At 39.1% G+C, this 22,248-nt stretch overlaps 1 protein-coding gene across 1 annotated transcript in view; it reads right to left on the reverse strand.

Annotated features, from left to right (window-relative positions):
• The window catches only part of LAMB4 (laminin subunit beta 4), a 114,256-nt gene that overhangs the window by 87,431 nt on the left and 4,577 nt on the right, over positions 1 to 22,248 (reverse strand). The window contains 12 exon segments of the mRNA XM_036246316.1: positions 2,837 to 2,914; positions 2,917 to 3,026; positions 8,694 to 8,802; positions 8,805 to 8,873; positions 10,105 to 10,185; positions 10,188 to 10,224; positions 11,510 to 11,667; positions 11,670 to 11,702; positions 11,865 to 11,920; positions 13,234 to 13,300; positions 13,303 to 13,429; positions 15,020 to 15,093. Of these exon segments, the coding sequence (XP_036102209.1) occupies positions 2,837 to 2,914; positions 2,917 to 3,026; positions 8,694 to 8,802; positions 8,805 to 8,873; positions 10,105 to 10,185; positions 10,188 to 10,224; positions 11,510 to 11,667; positions 11,670 to 11,702; positions 11,865 to 11,920; positions 13,234 to 13,300; positions 13,303 to 13,429; positions 15,020 to 15,093 (999 nt within the window).

Consider the following 22,248-nt stretch of genomic DNA (forward strand, 5'->3'; position numbering starts at 1 on the left):
CTATCTGTACAAAAAAAAAAACCCAAAAACAAAACAAACAAACAAAAAACACGTGGCAACAAGAGCATAGAACAGCCAGGCCTATGAAGCGTATTGTCTGCCTGGCTGCATGATTATTGTACTGCTCACAACCCTGCACTGGAAATCCAGTGCCAAACACGCCCAGAGCCCTCGTGTAGACCTACTGGATGGCAGTTAGGAGGAGTCAAAAATGTGGAGGAAGTTAGGCAAGCTGAGTACCTGGCACTGTAATCCTGAGTGATGCTGGCTGGGCTGTGGACTAGGCACAAGGGTTTCTGAGTATCATGGTTATTACTGATGGCACCTTCTCTGGCAGGTGCATCTATCATTTCCTTATCTCTTTCCCCTCTTTCTTACTGCCTTGCTACATTTTCTTTTCATTCTCCTCCTCCTCCTTCTCTTCCACCCATAGACATTTCTGAGTTCTGCTTATGTTATGAAGGCTAAGAAATTATGTTACCAGAACAAGACACATAGTTTCCATGGGGAAAAATACAGTGATCATGAAAAAACCCAAATGCTCATCAATTGATAAATGGATAAATGAAGTGTGATATATTCATACAATGGAATATTATTCAGTAACAAAAAAAAAAAAAATGAAGTACTGATTCATGCTACAACATGGATGAATCTTGAAAACATTATGCTAAGGAAAGAAGCCAGTCATAAAAGACCATAAATTATGGGATTCCAGCTTATAAAATGTTCACAATAGGCAAATCTGTAGAAACAGAAAGTTGATTATAGCTACTAAGGGCTGGGGGAATGGGAGGATAGGGAGGTAGGAGATAAAGAGTATGGGTTGGTTTTTTTCTTTCTTTTTTTTGTAGTAGAATACATTTAACATCGAATTTACCATCTTCACCATTCTATACTTCAGTACGGTTAGTAACTCACAATGTTGCATAACCAATCTCCAGAAGTCTTCATCTTGTAAAACTGCTGCTCTATACCCATTAAAAACCATCTCCCACCATTTCTTCCTCCCCTCCAGCACTTGGCAATGTTCTGTTTGTATAGATTTGACTCTTCTAGGTACTTCAAATAAGTAGAATTATACAATATTTGTTTTTTGTGTGTGTGTGTTCTGGCTTATTTCATTTAGCATACTGTTTCAAGTTCATTCATGTTGTAGCATGAATCATAATTTCCTTCCTTTCTAAGGCTGAATACTATTCCATCATGTGGAGTTGGGGGGTTGGAAGATGGACATTTTTTAACCTTGTGTTAAACACTCTCAACCTTGTGTTAATGCATTCTCGGAATCCTAGTGGTGGGGGCGACGGGGAGGGGGACCCGGCCCCACCAGGTGTGTGAATAATGGTTTGTTATCTTTTGGCTTCAAGGTCTCTTCCCGTAAAAAGCAAGAGACAAAGCTAGGGTGTATGCAGTAATGCCATCTTAAGGAAATAATTTACTTAAATCCTCTTGTAACCTGGTGGTACCAGCCTGCAAATAAATGAGACTGTGTCCAGAGATCTGGAGCATTCGGTACCTTGCAAATCTCCCCCTCACTCCAAACCCGGGCCTCTCCCATCCGCGGGCTGATGCTCTAACTCCTGAGCCAAATCTGCAGGGCTGAATTGTACACTTTAAAAGGTAAATTGCACAGTATGTAAAATATACTTCACTAAAGTTGTTACAAAAGAAAAAGACCAAACAAAAACCACTACTTGGCCTATTCTTGGAGAGCATAATTTAGTCAGTGAACCAGGGGAAATGTCTGGAGTGCTGCAAAGTGTGATGAGAAATTGGCTTGACTGTATAATTTATTATCTTGAAATTTAATTTTGCCATTAAACTCAAGATGAAATTTTTATTACAGAAAGATTCAGCACACTGCTCTCTAAACATGTAAATAATGTACAGTTCTTTATATGGAAAAAATATACAGTATGATGCTGTGAAAGAAGGGACATTATTTGCCCAGATTCTTGAGGATTCTGCCTGGTTGAGACCTCAGGCAGCTCTAAACGTGTGTGATCTGAAATCCAAGGGTCTCTTTATTTGGCCCTCCTAAAAATACTCTAAGGTTCTTTCTATTTCCCTGCATTCCCTCTCCTGGCTTTTTAATTTTTTTCTTTTCTTTGTCAGAGAACATAAAAGTAATAGGAGGAATGTGAGAAAAAAGAGAAAAGTAATTTTAAAAAATAAAAAGACACCATCACATGAAAATTGCCCAAGAACTCATCAGTCTTCTTTTCAGAAATGTGTAATGTGATTTAAACAAATCTGTATAGGTGAGCCCTAGAGGAGGGCGTTTTTCTAAAGACTTCACAACTTGGCATTAAATTTCTTGGCATTTCCACTGTTTGTTCCAGCATAAAAAATGTGAGTGCCCCCTGCTGGTCCCTTATGACAAACTCAGCAAAACACTGAGAACTAAACTAAGTACAATTTATGGGAGTTTTTGTATTAGATTTAAAAACAGAGAGGCTGTAGACAACAATGTGGTGATTGATGGGTAGGAGGATTGGGAGGAGTTGGAGGAGGGTGGAGAGGGAATAAATGATGATGGACGAAGACTTGACTTGGGGTGGTGAACAAACAATACAGTGTACAAATGATGTAGAATTGTGCACCTGAACCTGTATAATTTTGTTAACCAGTGTCACCCCATTAAAGTTCATAAAAAGAGAGAAAAAGAATAAAATAACTCTGGTAGCAAAAAACAAAACAAACAAACAAACAAAAAAATACCTTGAGAGGCAGGCAGGACTTTGGGTATTTATAATGATCAAAGTTTAGAACTGACAGAGACAGCCCCAAGCTTTAAAACACCCTGGCTGGTTGCCCAGCGCTATTAACTTACCCTGGCAGCCCATAGCATCAGTGGGGTCCAGTCTGTTGTGGTTGGACTTGCACTGGTTGCACTTGGCTCCTTCCACAGGCACGGGCCAGCCACAGACCCCAAGGCAGGATCAGAGTGGCTCACACAAATGCTACTTGATATGGTCCCATCTGGGTCACATTCATAAGCAGAGGACACAGATATGCATTATCTTAGTTAACTGTAAATTGTGGGAAACCTGAAATGTAAGCATGGAATTTTACTCATGATATAACTATTATATTTTTCTAAAGCATTAAGTATGTTTAAATAATTAGACAAGTAGGCAAGGGCTGCTCAGAAACATCTCCCAGATTTCTAGTCTTGGAAAATATTGAAAAATTCCATATATTAAATAAAGAAAAAGACTTTTAAGTGATTCTAAAGTAAGAGGACCAGAGGAAGACGACTATTATGAAAACTGAATGTTAAGAATAAATTGATTACTTTGGGGGTCTTGAAAATGTTTTGGAGCTAGGTAGTGAGGGTGGTTGCATAGCACTGTGACTCTGAATTGTTGCTGGAAGGAGCACCTACAAGAAAGAAGGGGAAAGAGCAAGAAATGTTCATATCCTTGTTTTCTTTTTGGATATCTGCTAGTGGGGCAAAACTTTGAAGAGATTCTGGAAAATGAGATAATCCCCTGTAGCAAAGGAGCAATTAAAGTTCCAACTTCCTCTTCTCCACTTTTTTCAGTTGACACTTGAACAGCTGAAGGAAGGAATGTTATATGATAAAAGATGCTGATAGTGTGAAGAATTCCAGAGGATAGAAGTTATAAAAGTAAAACCTGACAGAGTAAAAGGAAGAACTCTCTAAGAGTTAGGGCTGCTCAAAAGAGTAGTGACCCCCTCATCAGCAGAGGTGTCCAGGCAGAGGCTAAAATACCATTTATGGCTTTGGTTTAGAGGACAAGTGCACTGGTAGACGTTAGATGATCACCAAGCTCTCTTGTATCTTTGTGGTGCTGTGTTTTCAAGGGATTCCACTTTTAAGGAGTACAATAAAAATTAAAAAACAAATATCCCAATTCTAAGGAACAATTATATTCACATTTATACATGTTTGCTTTAGAATAATAAAAATAACACTCCAGGTCTAAGGCTATATTTACATAATAACAATTAGTGAGTTTAGTGAAAAAAATTAGTTAAACCTGTTGTTTGGTGCCCTTGAAGCAATCTGTTGTCTGACAGAACTTTTTGATTTTAATTGCTTGCAATTGGATTATGACTAATGAGAAAATTTTAATATGGAAAAATAGCATTGGGCTCTATTTAGTTTGGAAAATCCACAATTTTCTTCTAATTAAAGCCAGTTGCTTCTAGAAAGAAAGGAACAAACTGGATTCATTATAGAAGTAGCCAAAAGGAAAAAGCTCAGCTTTATTTGGGAGCCACTACAAAGGGTCAGCACTGAGTTCCAGAGTATAATTTAATTATAAACAGAAGCATCCTTTGGGTGAGTGGGTAGTAACTTCACTTTGAAATAACCCTATGTCATGGCCTTTAAGATAGAATTTCAATAAAATCCCTTGGTTCCACACAATTTAATTCTAACAAACTATTTTTTTAAATTAATTTATTTTTATTACAGATGTTTCTTCTTTCTCCCCATAGACACCCTCCTCCCGATCCCACCCCCTCCCACCATGGCACTGTTGTCTATGTCCATTGGTTATGCATATATCCATATAAGTTCTTTGGTTTATCTCTTACCTCCCCTCTGCCCCTCCTCTGAGGTTTGTCAGTCTGTACCTGCTTCTATGTCTCTGGGTCTATTTTGTTCATCAGCTTGTTTTGTTCATTATATTTCACAAATAAGTGAGATCATGTGATATCTTTCTCTGATTGGCTTGTTTTGCTTAGCATAATACGTTTCAGTTCCCTCCATGTTGTCTCAAAGGATAAGAGATCTTTCTTTCTTACAGCTGCATAGTACTCCATTGTGTACATGTACCACAGCTTTTTTATCCACTCATCTATTGATGGACACTTAGGCTGTTTCTAGATCTTAGCAATTGTGAATAGTGCTGCTATGAACAGAGGGGTACATATATTCTTTCTGACTGTGTTTCAGGCTTCTTAGGATATATTCCTAGAAGTGGGATCACTGGGTCAAATGGCAGTTCCATTTTTTGTTTTTTGTGGTAACATCATATTGTTTTCCATAGTGGCTGCACCAGTCTGCATTCCCACCAGCAGTGTACTAGAGTCCCCTTTTCTCCATACCTTGCCAGCACTTATTGTTTGAAGATTTGCTGATGGAAGCCTAATTCTAACAAACTTTTATCATCAGTGGTTGAGTCTATCAAATGTTTGTTTTATTTTGTATCATATTTGACTGTGGTTGTTTTTTAAAATATGCTTTTATTGAGAGGGAGAGAAAAAGAGAGAGAGAAACATCAATCGCTCTCTCCTATATACCCTCTACTAGGCATCAAGCCCGAAATCCAGGCATGTGCTCTGACTGGGTATCGAAACATTGACCTCCGGGTGCATGAGATGATGCTCAGCCAACTGAGCCACACCATCCAGGCTAACTGTGTTTTAATCATAGAAGACTTAAAATTAGTCAACTCTTATGCCTGAAATCAGATTGTATAAATATTTAGGGTCAAACAAAAACAACTTAGAGAAAATTTATATGAGAATGCTGCTAGTCTTAATACACGTCATTTGTGTATAAACACTTATGCACATATAAACATGTATTTAGGTAAACTGAAAGAAACTGGAGAGTCTTATGATGGTAGTTTTTACAAGCTCCTCATCTGCCTTTCCTTGAGAAACAACTTGTTTACAGAAAATGACTTCTTAATTTGATATCAGGGGGCTAGCATTCTTTCCTTGGTCTCCTTTTTTTTTTTTTTTTTTTTTTAATTTTTTTATCCTCACCTGAAGACATTTTTCCATTTTTGGTTCAGGTAGAGCGGGAGGGAGAGAGAGGAAGAGAGAGAGAGAAACATTGACGTGAAAGAGACACACTGAGTGGCTGCTACCCGCACAACCCAATCAGGGCCGGGGACAAACTGCAACCGAGGTGCGTGCCCTTAGTAGGAACCGAACCCAGGTCTCTCTGGACCACAGGCTGACGCTCTAACCGCTGAGCCAAACCGGCCAGGGTTCTCAGGTTTCCTTTAAATGCACCATCTAGTTAATAGTAGTTCTGAAGGAACAAGACTTTATTCAATGTGTTCAAAACATTTGGTTTAGTTATTGCCAACCTCATTTTATATTCTTACATTATCTCTTTTAAAAATTATATTTTACTGATTCTACCTAAGAGAGCAATTTTATCTTCTTTCATAAATACATAGTTTTTAAAATATGGATAAATGGGGTGTGTGTGGGGGGGTGGTTATGGATTCTGGTAAAAAATGTATGGCACTTAGGATACTGACTTAAAAAGATTTTTTTTCTGAGAATCCAGTTTTTTGTATCAATTTTAAACAGGCCATATAAGGTAAAATTTCATGTAATCAGGCACCTACTGAGTAATCTGAGCAAAAAAAAATTAATTAATTAACTTTTTTTTTTTACATTGCGATAATTTAAAGTTTGAAATCTAGAATATTGTATGTATTCTGGTAGCTACTAAATTACTTTGTATAAAATTTCATTTTTTTAAATAAGACTTTATTTTGTGTATTATGGTTATGTAAAGTTCGAAGTTGTAGTTTCATAGCAAGCACCCAATCTGATAAAACATTATATTGATGAGGTAGCCTAAGTAGCAGGATTTCTGGGTATTGAGAGAGACAATCTTCCATGGATCCTGGACATCTGAATGTTTTTGCTGAGTGTGCCAAAAATGCAAGGCCGTTACTGCTCTTTATCTAGGCCATACCTCAAGATTGTGTTTGTAGTAAGCTACCTTAAGGAATGAGGAAACCTTTCCCCGCAAAGAACAAGCTTGCTTCCATTGATATAAAAGCAATGAATCTTCTGCTCAGTGTTCCTTGGCTATGAAATAAACTCTTTAGCTGTACAGAAACCACTCAGTATCCTTTGAGTTGTCCCATGGAACTTGGGGCTTAGGGACTTGAGAACTCAGACTAATACAAACATCTTGTTGCTTACTGTGCCATGAGTAATAAAGTCCTTTGTCTTTGACTTAGAAGTTTCATGCTCTCCACCAGCATCCATGAAACAATAATGGTTAACTTGTTAGTCTGCAGTACAGTTAAGATCTCAGACCCAGTAACAGGCACTGTGTGTTTGAAATCAGGTTGGAGTATTTATGCTATAATTGACAGCAGTGCTGGGACTAGAGAGAGGCAAGCAAGGTGCTGAGGGCACAGAATTTAAGGAGGCACTCACTGTCAAGTTAGTGCAAGTGGCTAGTGTCCTCCCTATGCTTACATGGCTTCCTTAAATTTTGGAGCCTAGGTGATTTGTTTGCCTCGCTCTAATCTTATCCCTGCTGGGAAATGTAAATTAAAATAATGGTCAGATACTATTTGAATAGCAAAAATCAAAATGTGATAAAACCGAGTGTTGGCCAGCATATATGGAGCCACATGAATGCTCATACAGTGTTGGTGAGGCTGTTAACTGGTAGACCCACTTAGGGACAATTCAGCATTATCTAAACAATTTAAAGAAGTTCATATTTTGTCCCAGTAATTCCACCCCTAGCATGACTCTTGAGGACAGTCTTTGTGCATGTGTACAAGGCTACATATATGGTTATTGCCACATCAAAAGACAACTAGACAAATAGATTTTGTTGTTTTTATAGGAAGAAAGGAATTGTACAGATAAATTAAAATTGGAGAACTAGGCCCACCTGAAAAGGACAAATCTTAAAAATATAATGTTGAATTAAATACTCAAGAATACATACAGCATAATATTATTTATCTAAGTTTCCAAATATGCCAATATATATTGTTGTAGATAAAAACATATATAAAAGTGTGAGAATAAGCATGATGATAACTGCAAATATATTGTTAGAGTTTATCCCTAGAAAGAAGGGTAGGCAAATGGGACAGATGTGCTCCTAGGACATCACTAGAACCTGTAGTGTTCTATTAAAGTCTGGAAGATAATAGGGTAAGATACTATGTTTTGACAAAGCTGGTGGTGGTTATAAGGGTGTTAACTATATTATTCTCTGTTATTTTGTATATGCTTAAAATAGTTCATTTTTAGAAGTTGAGATTAAAAATAAAATAGAACTTTTTAAAATTTTAAATCTTCACCCAAGGATATTTATCTTCAGATAGAGTGAGAGAGGGAAAGAAAGAGAGAGAGACATCAATTGGTTACCCCCTGTACAACCCAGACCAGGGCGGAGGACTGAACTGCAACTGAGGTATGTGCTTTTGACTGGAATCCAACCCGAGACCCTTTGGTGCTTGGGCCAAAGCTGTAACCACTAAGTAAAACTGACCAGGGCAAAATAAAACTTTTTAAAGGTTAAACAAGAAGCAAGATAATAGGTCAGGCATTTTAACAACAAAATTGAATCATCCATAGCCAGTCAAATGTAGCTAATTTCAGTAGCTAGTTACTTGCTGGAGCTGTCCTCCCAGAAACTCCAGGTGACTACAGCATCTTCTGAAACCATCTATCCCCTCCTGGTTGAATCCAGAATAGTTTCCTGACTCTCCAGTATGAGCCACTGCTGCAAGACTGCCAGGATGGACCTGGATTATCTGGCCCAATTTATTAAGAGAAAGAAACACTCTTAAAGGTGAAATGGTTTTGCAAAACGCCACTCACCCTAAGAGGGCAGTTTGGAGATGCTGCCCAAGTGAGACCTGCTCCATCAGCATTTGCTCAAACCAGTGGAAAGGATGCAGTCAGAGACTGGGGACTCACAAAGCCACACGTGTGGATCCGACATGGCCTTGAGGGGGTCCCTGTAGAAAAGGGGTCTGCAGTGATGGCAATGATGTCCCTGGGTGTTATGCGGGCAGTCTTCCCACACGCTCCCCTGACCCTGCCACCGGCCAGGTACACAGTCATGTTGAAGTGACAGCAGTCAGAGTGGCTGTTACAGCTACAAACTGGGACTGCAGAGGAGTTATTGAGAGATTCCAGGTCTCAGGAATATCCGAGCTGGCATTCCACACACTGGTCCCTACCCTCTGCTCCTCTCTCTTCAGCCACTTTACCTTCTTTTTCTGGACTCACCACACACACACACAATTAAATCAGGTGCTTTCGAAAGTCTTTCTAGGACTCTTATTCTGCTTATGTATTCTCTATGAAAGGTGTTCTCAAATGTTTAACATTTAGGTATTTTTTAAAAATCAATTAAACAAAAATGAATCCTTTGGGTGATCTAGAAGCCCTAAAGAGCAATATTTTTATTGTCGTTTGGTAAAGAATACTTTTATTGATATGCTTTGTAAATTTGAATTTTTTACATCATATGTTCTGTAGGCACTGGGATTCTTGGGTAGGATGTTAAAACTGGACCTCACCCCACCTCTCCTCAGGGGGCAGGAGAGCTAGAAGGGTGGCTGCCGGTCATTTTCATCCCCCTCAGGGCTTAGCCAGAGCAATACAGGGAAAGGCAGTCTGTTTGGAGGAATTTGTTTGTCTTCATGGTAATGTCTATGCTTTGGTCTTGTGTTTGTTTTTTCCCCCTATAAACATTTGCTGGATCTTGTATACTGTGACTCATGGATGGGGCTTTTTCGTGAGCTCTTCTAGTGACCTCCCTCAAATCTTATTTTTCCCAAGTCTGGGGAAAAAAACTGAATAACAAGTTTGTTTGGAAGTTCATCAAAATTTAGAGGCAGCAAATACATTACAAAAAAACCCCCTGCACCTTATTAGCCTAAATATTTCATAATAACTACAATAGCCTGTCAAACTCAGCCTAGACCTCATTTCTCCTATTATCTGACATATGGATTTAAGGTCACGTTCATGGACTGTATGACTATCCAGAAAAAGAGTAGGGATCTCTGTACCAAATCTAGTGCTCACCCAATTCCTGCATTGGCACCATCCCTGCTGATATTACATGGCTCTTTCTCTCTCCAAGAAAGGGGCCACCCAACAATCATACTGTTTCATTTTTCAAATTAATCTTAACTTTTGGTGTGAAGGCTTGAGACGTTGGTGATTCTTCCATGTGAGATATTGGGAGACATCAGCATATCACACAGTTGAAGCTGGAAGCTGCAGGTTCACCACATTTTGCTGCAGTGCAAGTGAACAAATGTTCTTCAAAGTAAGGAAACACAGAGCACACTTGGTCTGTGCTGAGACCTCTTCTCCACTCACGTCTGCAAGTGCTGTCCTGGAGGCCTGCAGCTGGCCTCCAAGGAGCATGCTGGAAGAAGTCCTTGCATCGCTCACAGTGTGACCATCTATATTGTGCTGACAGGCACATCGGCCATGAACCTGCACTGTGTGATAAACAAACTGTTAAGAGAGGGCTCATCCTTGAGGATGCTGTAGTTCTTTAAACAGAAAGTGAATTATCAGGCCACAGGCCTCTCTGAATCTTTATGTTCCCATATGTTAGTTACAATACCAATCTGGACTACCTTTTATTATTTGCTTAAATAGCCTTTACAATGAAAAAATGTAAAATGTTTAGTAAACACTTACAATACATTTTTTGGTATTTCTCAACACTAGTGTCAGGGCAGCACATTGCAGCCCTCAGCAAAGTGAGGGTTAAGATGGGGTGTGTGTGTGTGTGTGTGTGTGTGTGTGTGTGTGTCCAGGGTGGTTTAGAAGCATAAGGGAAAAGAGGAAATTAGAAAACAGAAAGAAACTGGAGAAAGGTGTGTGATTCTCCACAAAATGCCATCAATGCCCAATTTCTAAGGGAGAAGTTTTATTCCCACTGAAACATGGAGATGGCCTAGTAAGAAGGTGCAATAGCCTGACATTAAGCTTTGTCTGATTCAAATAATAGTTTAAGTATTTAGTAGATTCACCCCCAGGACTCTGCATGAAAATACAATTCTTCTACTACATCACTCTTTAAGACTGGTCCCAACAAAGGAAGAGATTTGCACTATGAACACACAGTCATTCATAGTGTAAGATTGTTACTTGGTGTGAGCATTTTACAATATCAGGTATTATTCAAACATCATGGCACTGAGTACAATAGACCATCAATAAATTTTCATGAGAGATGTATGTGAATTTATGGGTCCTCCTCACCAAATAGCAAAAAGAGAGCAAGATGGGCTATTGTAAAATTATGTTATAAGTTTTGGTCATGAGTTCAATAATACCCATATGTGGCAGAATTCTCAAGAATCTCTCTCAGGCCAGGTTGAATCATACCTGCCCTGACACAGGCTGGCACTTTGTTGATCCCTATATAGAAAGTATGACCTGCCCTGACTGGTTTGGCTCAGCGGATACAGCATCGGCCCACGGACCAGAGTGTCCCAGGTTCGGTTCCTGCTAAGGGCACGTACCTTGGTTGCAGTTTGGCCTTGGACCTGGTTGGGGTCATGTGGGTGGCAACCACTCGATGTGTCTTTCTCACATCGATGTTTCTCTCTCTCTCTTCCCCCCTTTCTCTCTCCTGCTCTATCTGAAGATAAATGCAAAAATGTCCTCGGGTGAGGATAAAAAAAAAAAGAAAGTCTGATCTATACTGAGCACCAGGACAGTAAGGAAAGGTAGGACAATCAATTGCTCTTCTGGATAAGTAAGTCACCATTCCAGAAGTCTTCTGCATTGGGCCACATTTGCTAGCATGGCCATTGCAAAAACAGCTGCCCTGAACCACTGTCTCATACAGGGCATAGTAGTATTTATCAAGGGAATCATTTTGCCTCCTTCCAAGCAAAGTATCCCCAAGGGAGTAAAGTTTGTAAAGTTTGTCCTCAGATTTGTTAATGTAACAAGGTCTAGAGAAAGAAAAATTTAAATCAAAGTGCATTTAGGTTGTATTGGTTCAAGGTGCCCTTTTGACTGGCACCCCCTTAATGTACCATAGAAATGTAATGACAAGGAATATTTCTAACATGAGATTTTTAGAAAACATATGAAAAATATAAAGCAATTCATACTTTAGATGTAGGAACTGTAGGGGTTTTCTATTTCAAAGCTGGGATCCAAAACTTTTTTTTTTTTATCCTCATCTGAGGACATTTTTCCATTTTTTGTACAGATAGAGTGGGAGGGAGAGAGAGGAAGAGAGAGAGAGAGAAACATCGACGTGAAAGGGACACATTGAGTGGCTACCACCCGCACAACCAACCAGGGCCGGGGACAAACTGCAACCGAAGTACGTGCCCTTAGCGGGAACCGAACCCGGGTCTCTCTGTACCTCAGGCCGACGCTCTAACCACTGAGCCAAACCAGCCAGGGCTGGGATCCAAAACTTTTAAAACAACCTGTAAAAAAATGTAGATAAATGTAAGGTATTTTACCCCAAAACTTTATTGCTAAATGATATATTCTGAAAGAAGAGATCCTGATCTTACAAGAAGGCTGAACTATTGCCTCCCAGCTAGAATAGGATACAGGTTATCATTGCGTTTTCATATGAATTAAAGCACCAAGAAAGAAAATGGAAATTATAAACAGTAATTTTAGCTCTTTATGTGGTGCATGTAGGAAGAAGCTGTGATACCATAGGTCAAAAGGGCTCTTGCTCTGGGTTGATGTGGAGCTATAGGGTCACAATTCAGTAAGTTATCATTAATTTGAATTTGGCAGGGAATTCTCAAGCTGCTGTTTGCCACCGATTCTTTCTACTACCCTGATAAGATAATACCTGCCAATCCCACTCCTACCCTAACCCTCTGCCAGTTACCAACTTTGCTCAAAGGGATGTTCCTAGCAGATTCCATCTGACTGGTGGGTTATAGAGCAGGGAGATGAGATGACTAATCCAGATCTGCACTAGCCTATATGCTCCCTTGCTAGGGTTAGAAACAGGTATTCCTTCCTCTGGATTCCCATGCCCTGGTGTCCACCCTGGATTTTAGCCTCTGCTCATCTTCAGGTGGACACTGTGTCTTAAAATCTTAAAATGTATTTATTATTTATCTGCATATTTATCTGAGATGAATTCAGCACTCATTTCAATTTAAACTCTGCCATTCTTTATTGATTTTGGAAAGAGAAGAAGGGAGAGGGAGAGAAAGACAGAAACATCGATGAGAGGAAACATTGATTGGCCACCTCCTGCATGCCCCCCACTGGGGACTGGGCATGTGCCCTGACCAAAATCGAACCAGTTGACCTCTTGGTGCATTGGTCGACGCTCAACCACTGAGCCACACCTGTCGGACTAAACTCTGTCATTCTTAAAACCAAATAGTTCAAGTTATTTTTCAGCAAACTCTACCCAAATTGTTTTCATCCAAATTAACCCCATTAACACCACCAACAAAAGTGGTTTGTTTTACTTCAAAGAAATACAAGAAAGGAAATGCTACCTCATCATCAGTTGAGGGTTCCATATCTGAATATTTAGAATCACAAACAAAGTCTCCCCTCCCTGGGCCTGGCCAGATGTGATGTTGGGAAAGATGGCAGCACAATCTTCTGCAAAATATTTAAACAATTTCCAGGTGTGTCCATAGTCTGTGGAATGTTCAGCTAACATTGCGGCCGGTCGAAAAGTCTATGGAAGAATGAGTTAAACTTATAATGCTTCACAAAGGGAGATTTTATTACATACTTCACAGCAACTATTTATATTGTCTAATTCTATATTTTCAAACTTTATTTGTATTTTTAAAAATCTCTATACAATGAATGTACCAAATCTCTTTCCAAAAGTAGGCAAATAATTTTTTTAAATTGTTCTTTTATCCTCACCTGAGGACATTTTTGCATTTATCTTCAGATAGAGCAGGAGGGAGAAAGGGAGGAAGAGAGAGAGAAACATCGATATGAGAGATACACATCGACTGGTTTCCACCCACACAACCCCAATCGGGTCCAGGGACAAACTGCAACCGAGGTACGTGCCCTTAGTGGGAACCGAACCCGGGTTCCTCTGGTCCACGGGCCAATGCTCTAACTACTGAGCCAAACTAGCCTAGGCAAAGTGAGCAAGTATTTATGAGCACATATTTTACCCTAGAATCTAATTCCATTTTTAAAATGTTTATGACCATGTGACATTAATTGAAGGAAAACGGCATATTAATTTTTTAAAAGCTATTGTAATTGCTATTTATTTTTTTTTTAGCAATTTGCATGTGGTTTTTTGTTTTGTTTTGTTTGGCCTGGAATGCTTTTCCTCTGGCAAATTCTTATACATCCTTGAAAATCTACCCTGAAGTTTATCTGGATTCTCCAGAACAGGTCTAGCCTTGTCAATGAAATCCCCAGCATTCTAATCATATGTCTATGCATCTATCACCCAGTATTATAATTTTAAATTTATATATGTGTTTGTATTCATGACTAGACTGTGAGCTCTTTGAGGGCAAAGACTTGTGTTTTTTTTTAATTCAATTTTTATAAATTTTTATTTTATATTCATTATTTTTATTACCACAACTTAGCAGTAGACCTGAAATAAAAATTAGAACCTTCATGAATGATTAGAAACGACTATAGCACAGGGTTTTCTGTTGCATCTCACTAACCTTAGCAAAAGCCCTTTAATATCTCTTCCTCTTTTGATCACAATCTTTCCATATTTTTCTAATAATTCCAGTTCCTGCCCTTTTCTTCTGAATGTATAATTTTTATTCTCATGGGCTCTATCCCCCAGTGTGTGGTGTTTTCCCTTTTGCTTTATTTATTTATTTATTTTTTTATCCTCACCCGAGGACATTTTTTTGATATTTTGTTCAGATCGAGTAGGAGGGCGAGAGAGAGAAACATTGACGCGAAAGGGACACACCAAGCGGTCGCCACCCGCACAACCCAACCAGGGCTGGGGACAAACTGCAACCGAGGTACGTGCCCTTAGCGGGAACCGAAGCCGGGTCTCTCTGGACCGCAGGCCGACGCTCCAACCGCTGAGCCAAACCGGCCAGGGCTGCTTTATTTTTAAGACATTTTTATTGTTGTTGACTATATAAGTTACTAATTAATGAGCAGTGGTATTTTGTTTTCATTAGAGAACAAGAACCCCAATGACAAAGCTTGAGTCTAGGTATACACAGCTTTTTGTTCTCTGCAAGGAAGCAAAATTTCATGTAAGCCCAACATTTGGTAAGTAGATAAAAGGAGCAGCAAACCTACATATCTATACCTTCAAGGTCAGAATAAGGTGGCTGAACTGAAATAATGCCTCCAGGTCCAATCTGATGTTGACATGATCAAGACCTAAAAAAAATCCAGAAAGAAGAAAATCGATGATTTTGAGAGACCCCTGTTTATCATGATAATCCATCCCTATGGCTTGTCTATAATAAAACCCTTTGAAATTACATGGCTGGTGAGCAACACTTTCCTAGTCTATTAGAGTGGTTTCTCATGCCATTCCATTCCCAAGAGAAGGTCTACAATGAGAACAATAAGGGTTTACCAAGACTGTGCTCACATCCATGTTTTGGTGGCAGTGCATATGGCCATAGCATGGCAGTGTTACATACCACCAAAGGAGCTCCAGGACATTTTCCACAGGTGGAACAAAAGAGCTCATTTTCTTGAACTCAAATCTTTTTTTTTTTTTTTTTTTAATCCTCACCCGAGGATATTTTTCCATTTTTGTACAGATAGAGTGGGAGGGAGAGAGAGGAAGAGAGAGAGAGAGAGAAACATCGACGTGAAGGGACACATCGAGTGGCTGCCACCCGCACGACCAACCAGGGCCGGGGACAAACTGCAACCGAAGTACGTGCCCTTAGCGGGAACCGAACCCGGGTCTCTCCGGACCACAGGCCGACGCTCTAACTGCGGAGCCAAACTGGCCAGGGCTGAACTCAAATCTTAATTAGGCACAAATGTGAGCTAGCAAGACAGAGCATGGTAAAATCCACACACCCTATTCTTCCAATGGCTGCTAGCAATCATTTGAACTAGTTTGATTGTTAGCATAAAACACAGCTTGGAACCTCAGACACAAAGGAGAAGATGGAGATACCCTGGCCAGAACTCTGCACTGAGGTGATTAGCTCCCATCATCTCTAGCATGGACATGGAAGATTGGCCCTAATCTGGACATAACAGAAGCCCTGATCTCTCTAAAGTGGAGTGTACAACAGAAATATGACTCACTAGTGTCATTTAAAATTTTCTGGCAGCCACATTCAAGCGGGTGAAATAATTTTTAATATGTTTAGCCCAATAAATAAAAAATATTCTCATTTCAACATGTAGTTAATATTTTTATTAATTAATTAATTAATTAATTTTTGTTACAGATGTTTCTCCTTTTTCCCCCAAGGACACCCTCCTCCTCATCTCTCGCTGCCCCGTCCCCAGATTTGTCGTCCATGTTCATTGGTTATTCGTACATGCATATAAGTTCTGTGGTTTATCTCTCCCCTCCAACCCCTCTTCTGAGGACTGTCAGTCTATACTTTACGTCCATGTCTCTGGGACTACCCTGTCCCTCAGACTACTATGTTCATTATATTCCACAAATAAGTGAGATCATGTGATATTTGTCTTTGCTTGGCTTGTTTTGCTTAGGATAATACTTTCCAGGTCCCTCCATATCATCTCAAAGAATTAGAGATCTTTCTTTCTTACAGCTGCATAGCACTCCATTGTGTATATGTACCACAGCCTTTTTATCCATTCATCTACTGATGGACATTTGGGCTGTTTCCAGATCTCAGCGATTGGAAATAGTGCTGCTATGAACATAGGGGCACATATATTCTTTCTGATTGGTGTTTCAGGCTTCTTAGGGTATATTCCTAGAAGTGGAATCATTGGGTCAAATTGCAATTCAATTTTTAATTTTTTAAGATAACACCATATTGTTTTTCATGGTGGCTGCACCAGTCTGCATTCCCACCAGCAGTGTACTAGCATCCCATTTTCTCCACACCCTCGCCAACACTTGTTGTTTGATGCTTTGTTAATCACAGCCATTCTGACAGGTGTGAGGTGATACCTCATTGTTGTTTTAATTTGCATTTCTCTGCTGATTAGTGATGTTGAGCATTTCTTCATATGTCTCTTAGCCATTTGTATGTCCTGTTTGGAGAGGTGTCTATTCAGCTCCTCTGCCCATTTTTTAATTGGGTTCTTTGTCTTCCTTTTGTTGAGCTGTATGAGCACTCTAAATATTTTGGAAATTAGCCCTTATCTGATGTATCATTGGCAATTATGCTCTCCCATACAGTGGGTTCCCGTTCCATTTTGATGGTTGTTTATTTTGCTGTGCAGAAGCTTTTGAGTTTGATGTAGTCCCATGTGTTCATTTTCTCCTTTGTTTCTGTTGCCTTAGGTGATGTATCAGTGAAAATTCTGCTGCGTATGATGTCTGAAATTTTGTTGCCTACATTTTCCTCTAAAATTTTTATGGACTCATGAGTCACATTTAAGTCTTTTATCCATTTTGAGTTTATTCTTTTTTTTTTTTTATCTTTATTGTTGAATGTATTACAAATGTTTCTCATTTTCCCCCCATTGACGCCCTCCTTCCCACTACCTCCACTCTCCTGCCTTTTTCCACGAGTTTATTCTTATGTGTGGTATAAGTTGATGGTCTAGTTTCATTTTTTTGCATGTAGCTGTCCAATTTTCCCAACACCATTTATTAAAGAGGCCGTCTTTACTCCATTGTATGCTCTTGCCACCTTTGTCAAATATGAATTGAGCATAATATTTTGGGTCAATTTCTGGGTTCTTTTTTTTTATCCTCACCCGAGGACATTTTTCCATTTTTTGTTCAGATAGAGTGGGAGGAAGAGAGAGAAAGAGACATTGACGTGAAAGGGACACATCAAGTGGTTGCCACCCACACAACCAAACCAGGGCTGGGGACAAACTGCAACCGAGGTAACACCCTTAGTGGGAACCGAACTCGGGTCTCTCTGGACCACAGGCCAACTCTCTAACTGCTGAGCTAAACTGGCCAGAGCTGGATTCTCTTTTCTATTCCATTGATCTATATGCCTGTTCTTGTACCAGTACCAGGCTGTTTTGATTATAGGAGCTCTGTAGTATAACCTGATATCCAGTATTGTGATCCCACCTACTTTGTCCTTCTTTTTCAAGATTGCTGTGGTTATTCAGGGTCTCTTTTGGTCTCATATGAACTTTTGAAGTATTTGTTCTAGTTTTGTGAAATATGTCATTGGTATTTTGATGGGGATTTTATTAAATCTATAGATTGCTTTGGGTAGTATGAACATTTTAATGATGTTAATTTTTTCAATTCATGAACAAGGTATGTGCTTCCACTTTTTTATATCTTCCTTTATTTCTTTTTTCAATGTCCTGTAATTTTCTGCAAATAGGTCTTTTATTTCTTTGGTTAAGTTCATTCCTAAGTATCTTAATTTTTTTGCTGTGATGGTACATGGGATTGTATTTTTAGTTTCTCTTTCTGTGAGTTCATCATTAGTGTATAAGAATGCTGTCAATTTCTTGATATTCATTTTGTATCCTGCTATGTTTCCAATTTCATTTGTTAAGTCTAGTAGATTTTTCATGGAGTTTTTAGGGTTTTCTATGTATAATATCATGTCATCTGCAAATAATGACAGTTTCACTTCCTCCTTTCCAATTTGGATCCCTTTTATTTTTTCTTTATGTCTGATTGCTGTGGCTAAGACTTCCAGTGCAATGTGAAATAAGAGTGGCGAAATTGGGCATCTCTGTCTTGTTCCTGTTCTTAAGGAAAATGCTTTTAGTTTTTGTCCATTGAATATGATGTTGGCTGTAGGTCTTTTATATATGACCTTTATTATGTCGAGATATAATCCCTTTATTCCCCCATTTTTTTTTAATCAGAAATGATTTTTGTCGAATCCTTTTCAGTATCTATTGATATGATCATATGGTTTTTATCTTTCATTTTGTTTATGTGGTGTATGACATTTATTGATTTGCAAATATTGTACCAGCCTTGCATCCCTGGGATGAATCCCACTTGGTCACGGTGAATAATTTTTTTGATGTATTGCTGGATCCAATTTGCTAGTATTTTGTTCAGGATTTTGGCATCTATGTTTGTCAGGGATATTGGCCCGTAGTTCACTCTCTTTGTAGTGTCTTTGTCTGGTTTTGGAATTAAAATTATGCTGGCCTCATAAAAAGAGTTTGGAAGTCTTCCTTCTTCTTGAATTTTTTGAAATAGTTCAAGAAGAATGGGTGTTAGTTCTTCTTTAAATGTTTGGTAAAACTCACCCATGAAGTGGGCCTGGGCTTTTGTTTGCTAGGAGAGTCTTGATTACATCTTCAATTTCTTTTGTTGTTATTGATCTGTTCAAGTTTTCTATCTCTTCCTGGTTCAGTTTTGGGAGACTATGTGCTTCTAGAAATTTGTCTATTTCGCTTAGATTGTCCAATTTGTTGTCATATAATTGTTCACAGTATTTGTTAACGATCCTTTGTATTTCTGTGGTGTCAGTTATTACTTCTCCTCTTTCATTTCTGATTTTGTGCATTTGGGTTCTCTCTCTATGTTTCATGGTGAATCTAGCTAAGAGCCTATCAATCTTGTTTATCTTTATGAAAAACCAGCTCTTTGTTTCATTGATCCTTTGAATTTTTTTTTTTTGTCTCCATGTCATTTATTTCTGTTCTGACCTTTATTATTTCCTTCCTTCTACTTGCTCTGGGGTTTTCTTTTTGTTTGGTTTCTAGTTCTTTAAGTTATGAGGTTAGGTAGTCAATTAGAATTTGTTTTTGTTTCTTGAGGTGGGCTTGTAGTGCTATGAACTTCCCTCTCAGAATTGCTTTCACTGCATCCCACAGATTTTGTGTTGTTGTGTGTTCATTTTCATTGGTTTCCAGGAAGTTTTTAATTTCTTCCTTGATCTCCATGGTAACCCATTCATTGTTCAATAACATGCTATTAGCCTCCATGTTTTCAAATGTCTTTGCATATTCTTGTTGCTATTGACTTCTAGTTTCATGCGATTGTGATCTGAGAAGATGCTTGATATGATTTCAATCTTCTTCAACATGTACAGACATAGTTTGTGGCCTAACATGTGGTCTATCTTTGAGAATTTATCATGTGCACTTGAGAAGAATGTGAATTCTGCAGTTTAGGGGTGTAACTCTCTGTAGATATCTATTAAATACATTTGATCTAGCACTTCATTTAGAGTCTCTGTTTTTTTTGTTATTATTTTGTCTAGATGATCTATCCAGTAATATCAACAGGATGTTGAAGTTCCCTGCTATGATTGTATTGCTGTCGATTTCTCCTTTCTGCTGTCTGAAGTCCTCCAGAAGTTTTTAAATATATTTTGGTGCTCCTATATTGGGTGCATATATGTTTATTAAGGCTGTATCTTCCTGTTGGATAGATCCTTTCAATATTATGTAGTGGCCTTCTTTGTCTCTAGTTATTGCCTTCATTTCGAATCTACTTTTTCAGATATGAGTATGGCTACCCCAGCCTTTTTTTCTTTTTGTTTGCTTGAAAGGTTTTTTTCATCTCTTCACTTTTCAACCTATGTGAGTCTTTTGTTGTGAGGTGGGTCTCTTGTAAACAACATATATATGAGTCATGCTTTCTTATCCAGTCAGCTACTCTATTTCTTTTTATCAGAGCATTCAATCCATTTACATTTAAGGTGATAATTTTTATGTACTTATTTATTGCCATTTTTGTTTAATGTGGTTATATTTTTCTTTCTGTTTCTTTTTTCTACTAATTACAGCAGTTCTTTTAGTATCTTGTAGTACTGGTTTGGTGAAAATATCTTCCTTTAGCTTTTTTTTTTTTTTCTGTCTGGGAAGCTCTTTATTTGACCTTGTATTTTGAATGATAGCCTTGCTGGATAGAGTCTTGAAATCAGATCCTTGTTTTTCATGACCTTGATTACTTCATGCCACTCCCTTCTGGCTTGTAGTGTTTCTTGTGAGAAGTCAGCTGAGAGCCTTATGGGGTTTCCTTTGTAGGTAACTTATTGCTTATCTCTTGCTGCCGTTAGGATTCTCTCTTTGTCTTTAATTTTTGGCACTTTGATTACTGTGTGTCTTAGTGTGGGCCTGTTTGGTTCTTCTTACTTGGGGCTCTCTGTGCTTCTTGAACTTGAATGCCTTCTTCCTTCACCAAGTTAGAAAATTTTCTGTCACTATTTCATCAAATATATTCTCTATTCTTTGCCCATTTTCTCCTTCTTCAGAAACTCCTATGATGTGAATGTTATGTTTCCAGTTGTCCCACAGTTCTCTTAAGCTGTCTTCCTGTTTTTTAATTGTTTTTCCTTTTGTTTTTCTGATTGGTTGATTTTTTCTACCCTGTCTTCTTATTCACTGATCTGGTCCTCAGCTTCCTCTACTCTTCTGGTTAGTCCTTCCAAGTGTTCTTAATTTCTGCTATGTCATTCTTCATTTCCACTTCGTGGAAATGTTTCTATATTTTTACTCATGGTGCTGATGTCCTTACTCATGCTGTTGAGCTTCCTGAAGATCATGGCTCTGAACTCTACCTCTGATAATTTGCTTAACTGCATTTCTTTTAGCTCATCTTTGGTAGAGTTCTGTTGTTCTTTCCTTTGGGATTTGTTTCTTTGTTTCACCATTTTGGCTATCTCAGTGGGTTTTCGAGCCTGCCATATTTTCCCTGTGAGCGTTGGTGTTCTGCTGTTTGTGACTTCCTTTACTGCGTTTGGATGAGTCTCTGTCAGCCCACATTAAACAGCACTGTCAAGTCTTACTTCTCTGGGTAGATTTGCAAGCCCAGGAAAGATTGAGTTATCCTCTAGCTTTTTCCTGGTGGCTAGTAGTCTCAGTTACTCAGTGCCTTGGAATGTAGCCCTGGTGTTCTGCATAAGAGGATTTTCAGAGGGTGGGATAGATGCTGGTTGTTAATGAGCCTCAATTTGCATGTTTTTGCTTCACCTGGGAAAGGCTGAATTTCCAGGTCGGGGTGAGGCTGCTGCTTTTCCCCACAGCTCTGGGAAGGAGCACACTGGCCACTGTCCTTTGTGGCCGAAACTCAGTAAAATCTCTGAGTGCCCTCCAAATCCCAGGTGTCCCCACAGAGTTCCAGCCCGGTCTGCCCTCCCTCTGCTGTAGCCCCCAGGTGAGTGGCTGTGGCTATTTTAGAGCTCTGTCCTGGCTCTCTGCACTGTGGAGCAGGCTTGGTCTTTATTCCCCAAGGGCGCTACTCACAGCTAAGACTGCTGCTGTGCTTGGGCTCCCAGCCCACCACCCTTTCACGCCTCCACAGATCCTACCAGTGTCCCTGGTTATATGGTCCTTTCCTGCTGCTTTTCTGTTGCTTTTTTCTGAGGATTTGTCTTTATTTTAGTTGTATTTTACTTTGGTTCTGGGAGATTGTCTGTGTAGCTTCTATTCACTCCACCTCCATTTTCCCCACTTAGTGTGTTTTATATT

The sequence above is a fragment of the Molossus molossus genome, unplaced genomic scaffold (assembly GCF_014108415.1).
Source record: "Molossus molossus isolate mMolMol1 unplaced genomic scaffold, mMolMol1.p scaffold_m16_p_7, whole genome shotgun sequence".
In the NCBI taxonomy this organism is placed as follows: domain Eukaryota; kingdom Metazoa; phylum Chordata; class Mammalia; order Chiroptera; family Molossidae; genus Molossus; species Molossus molossus.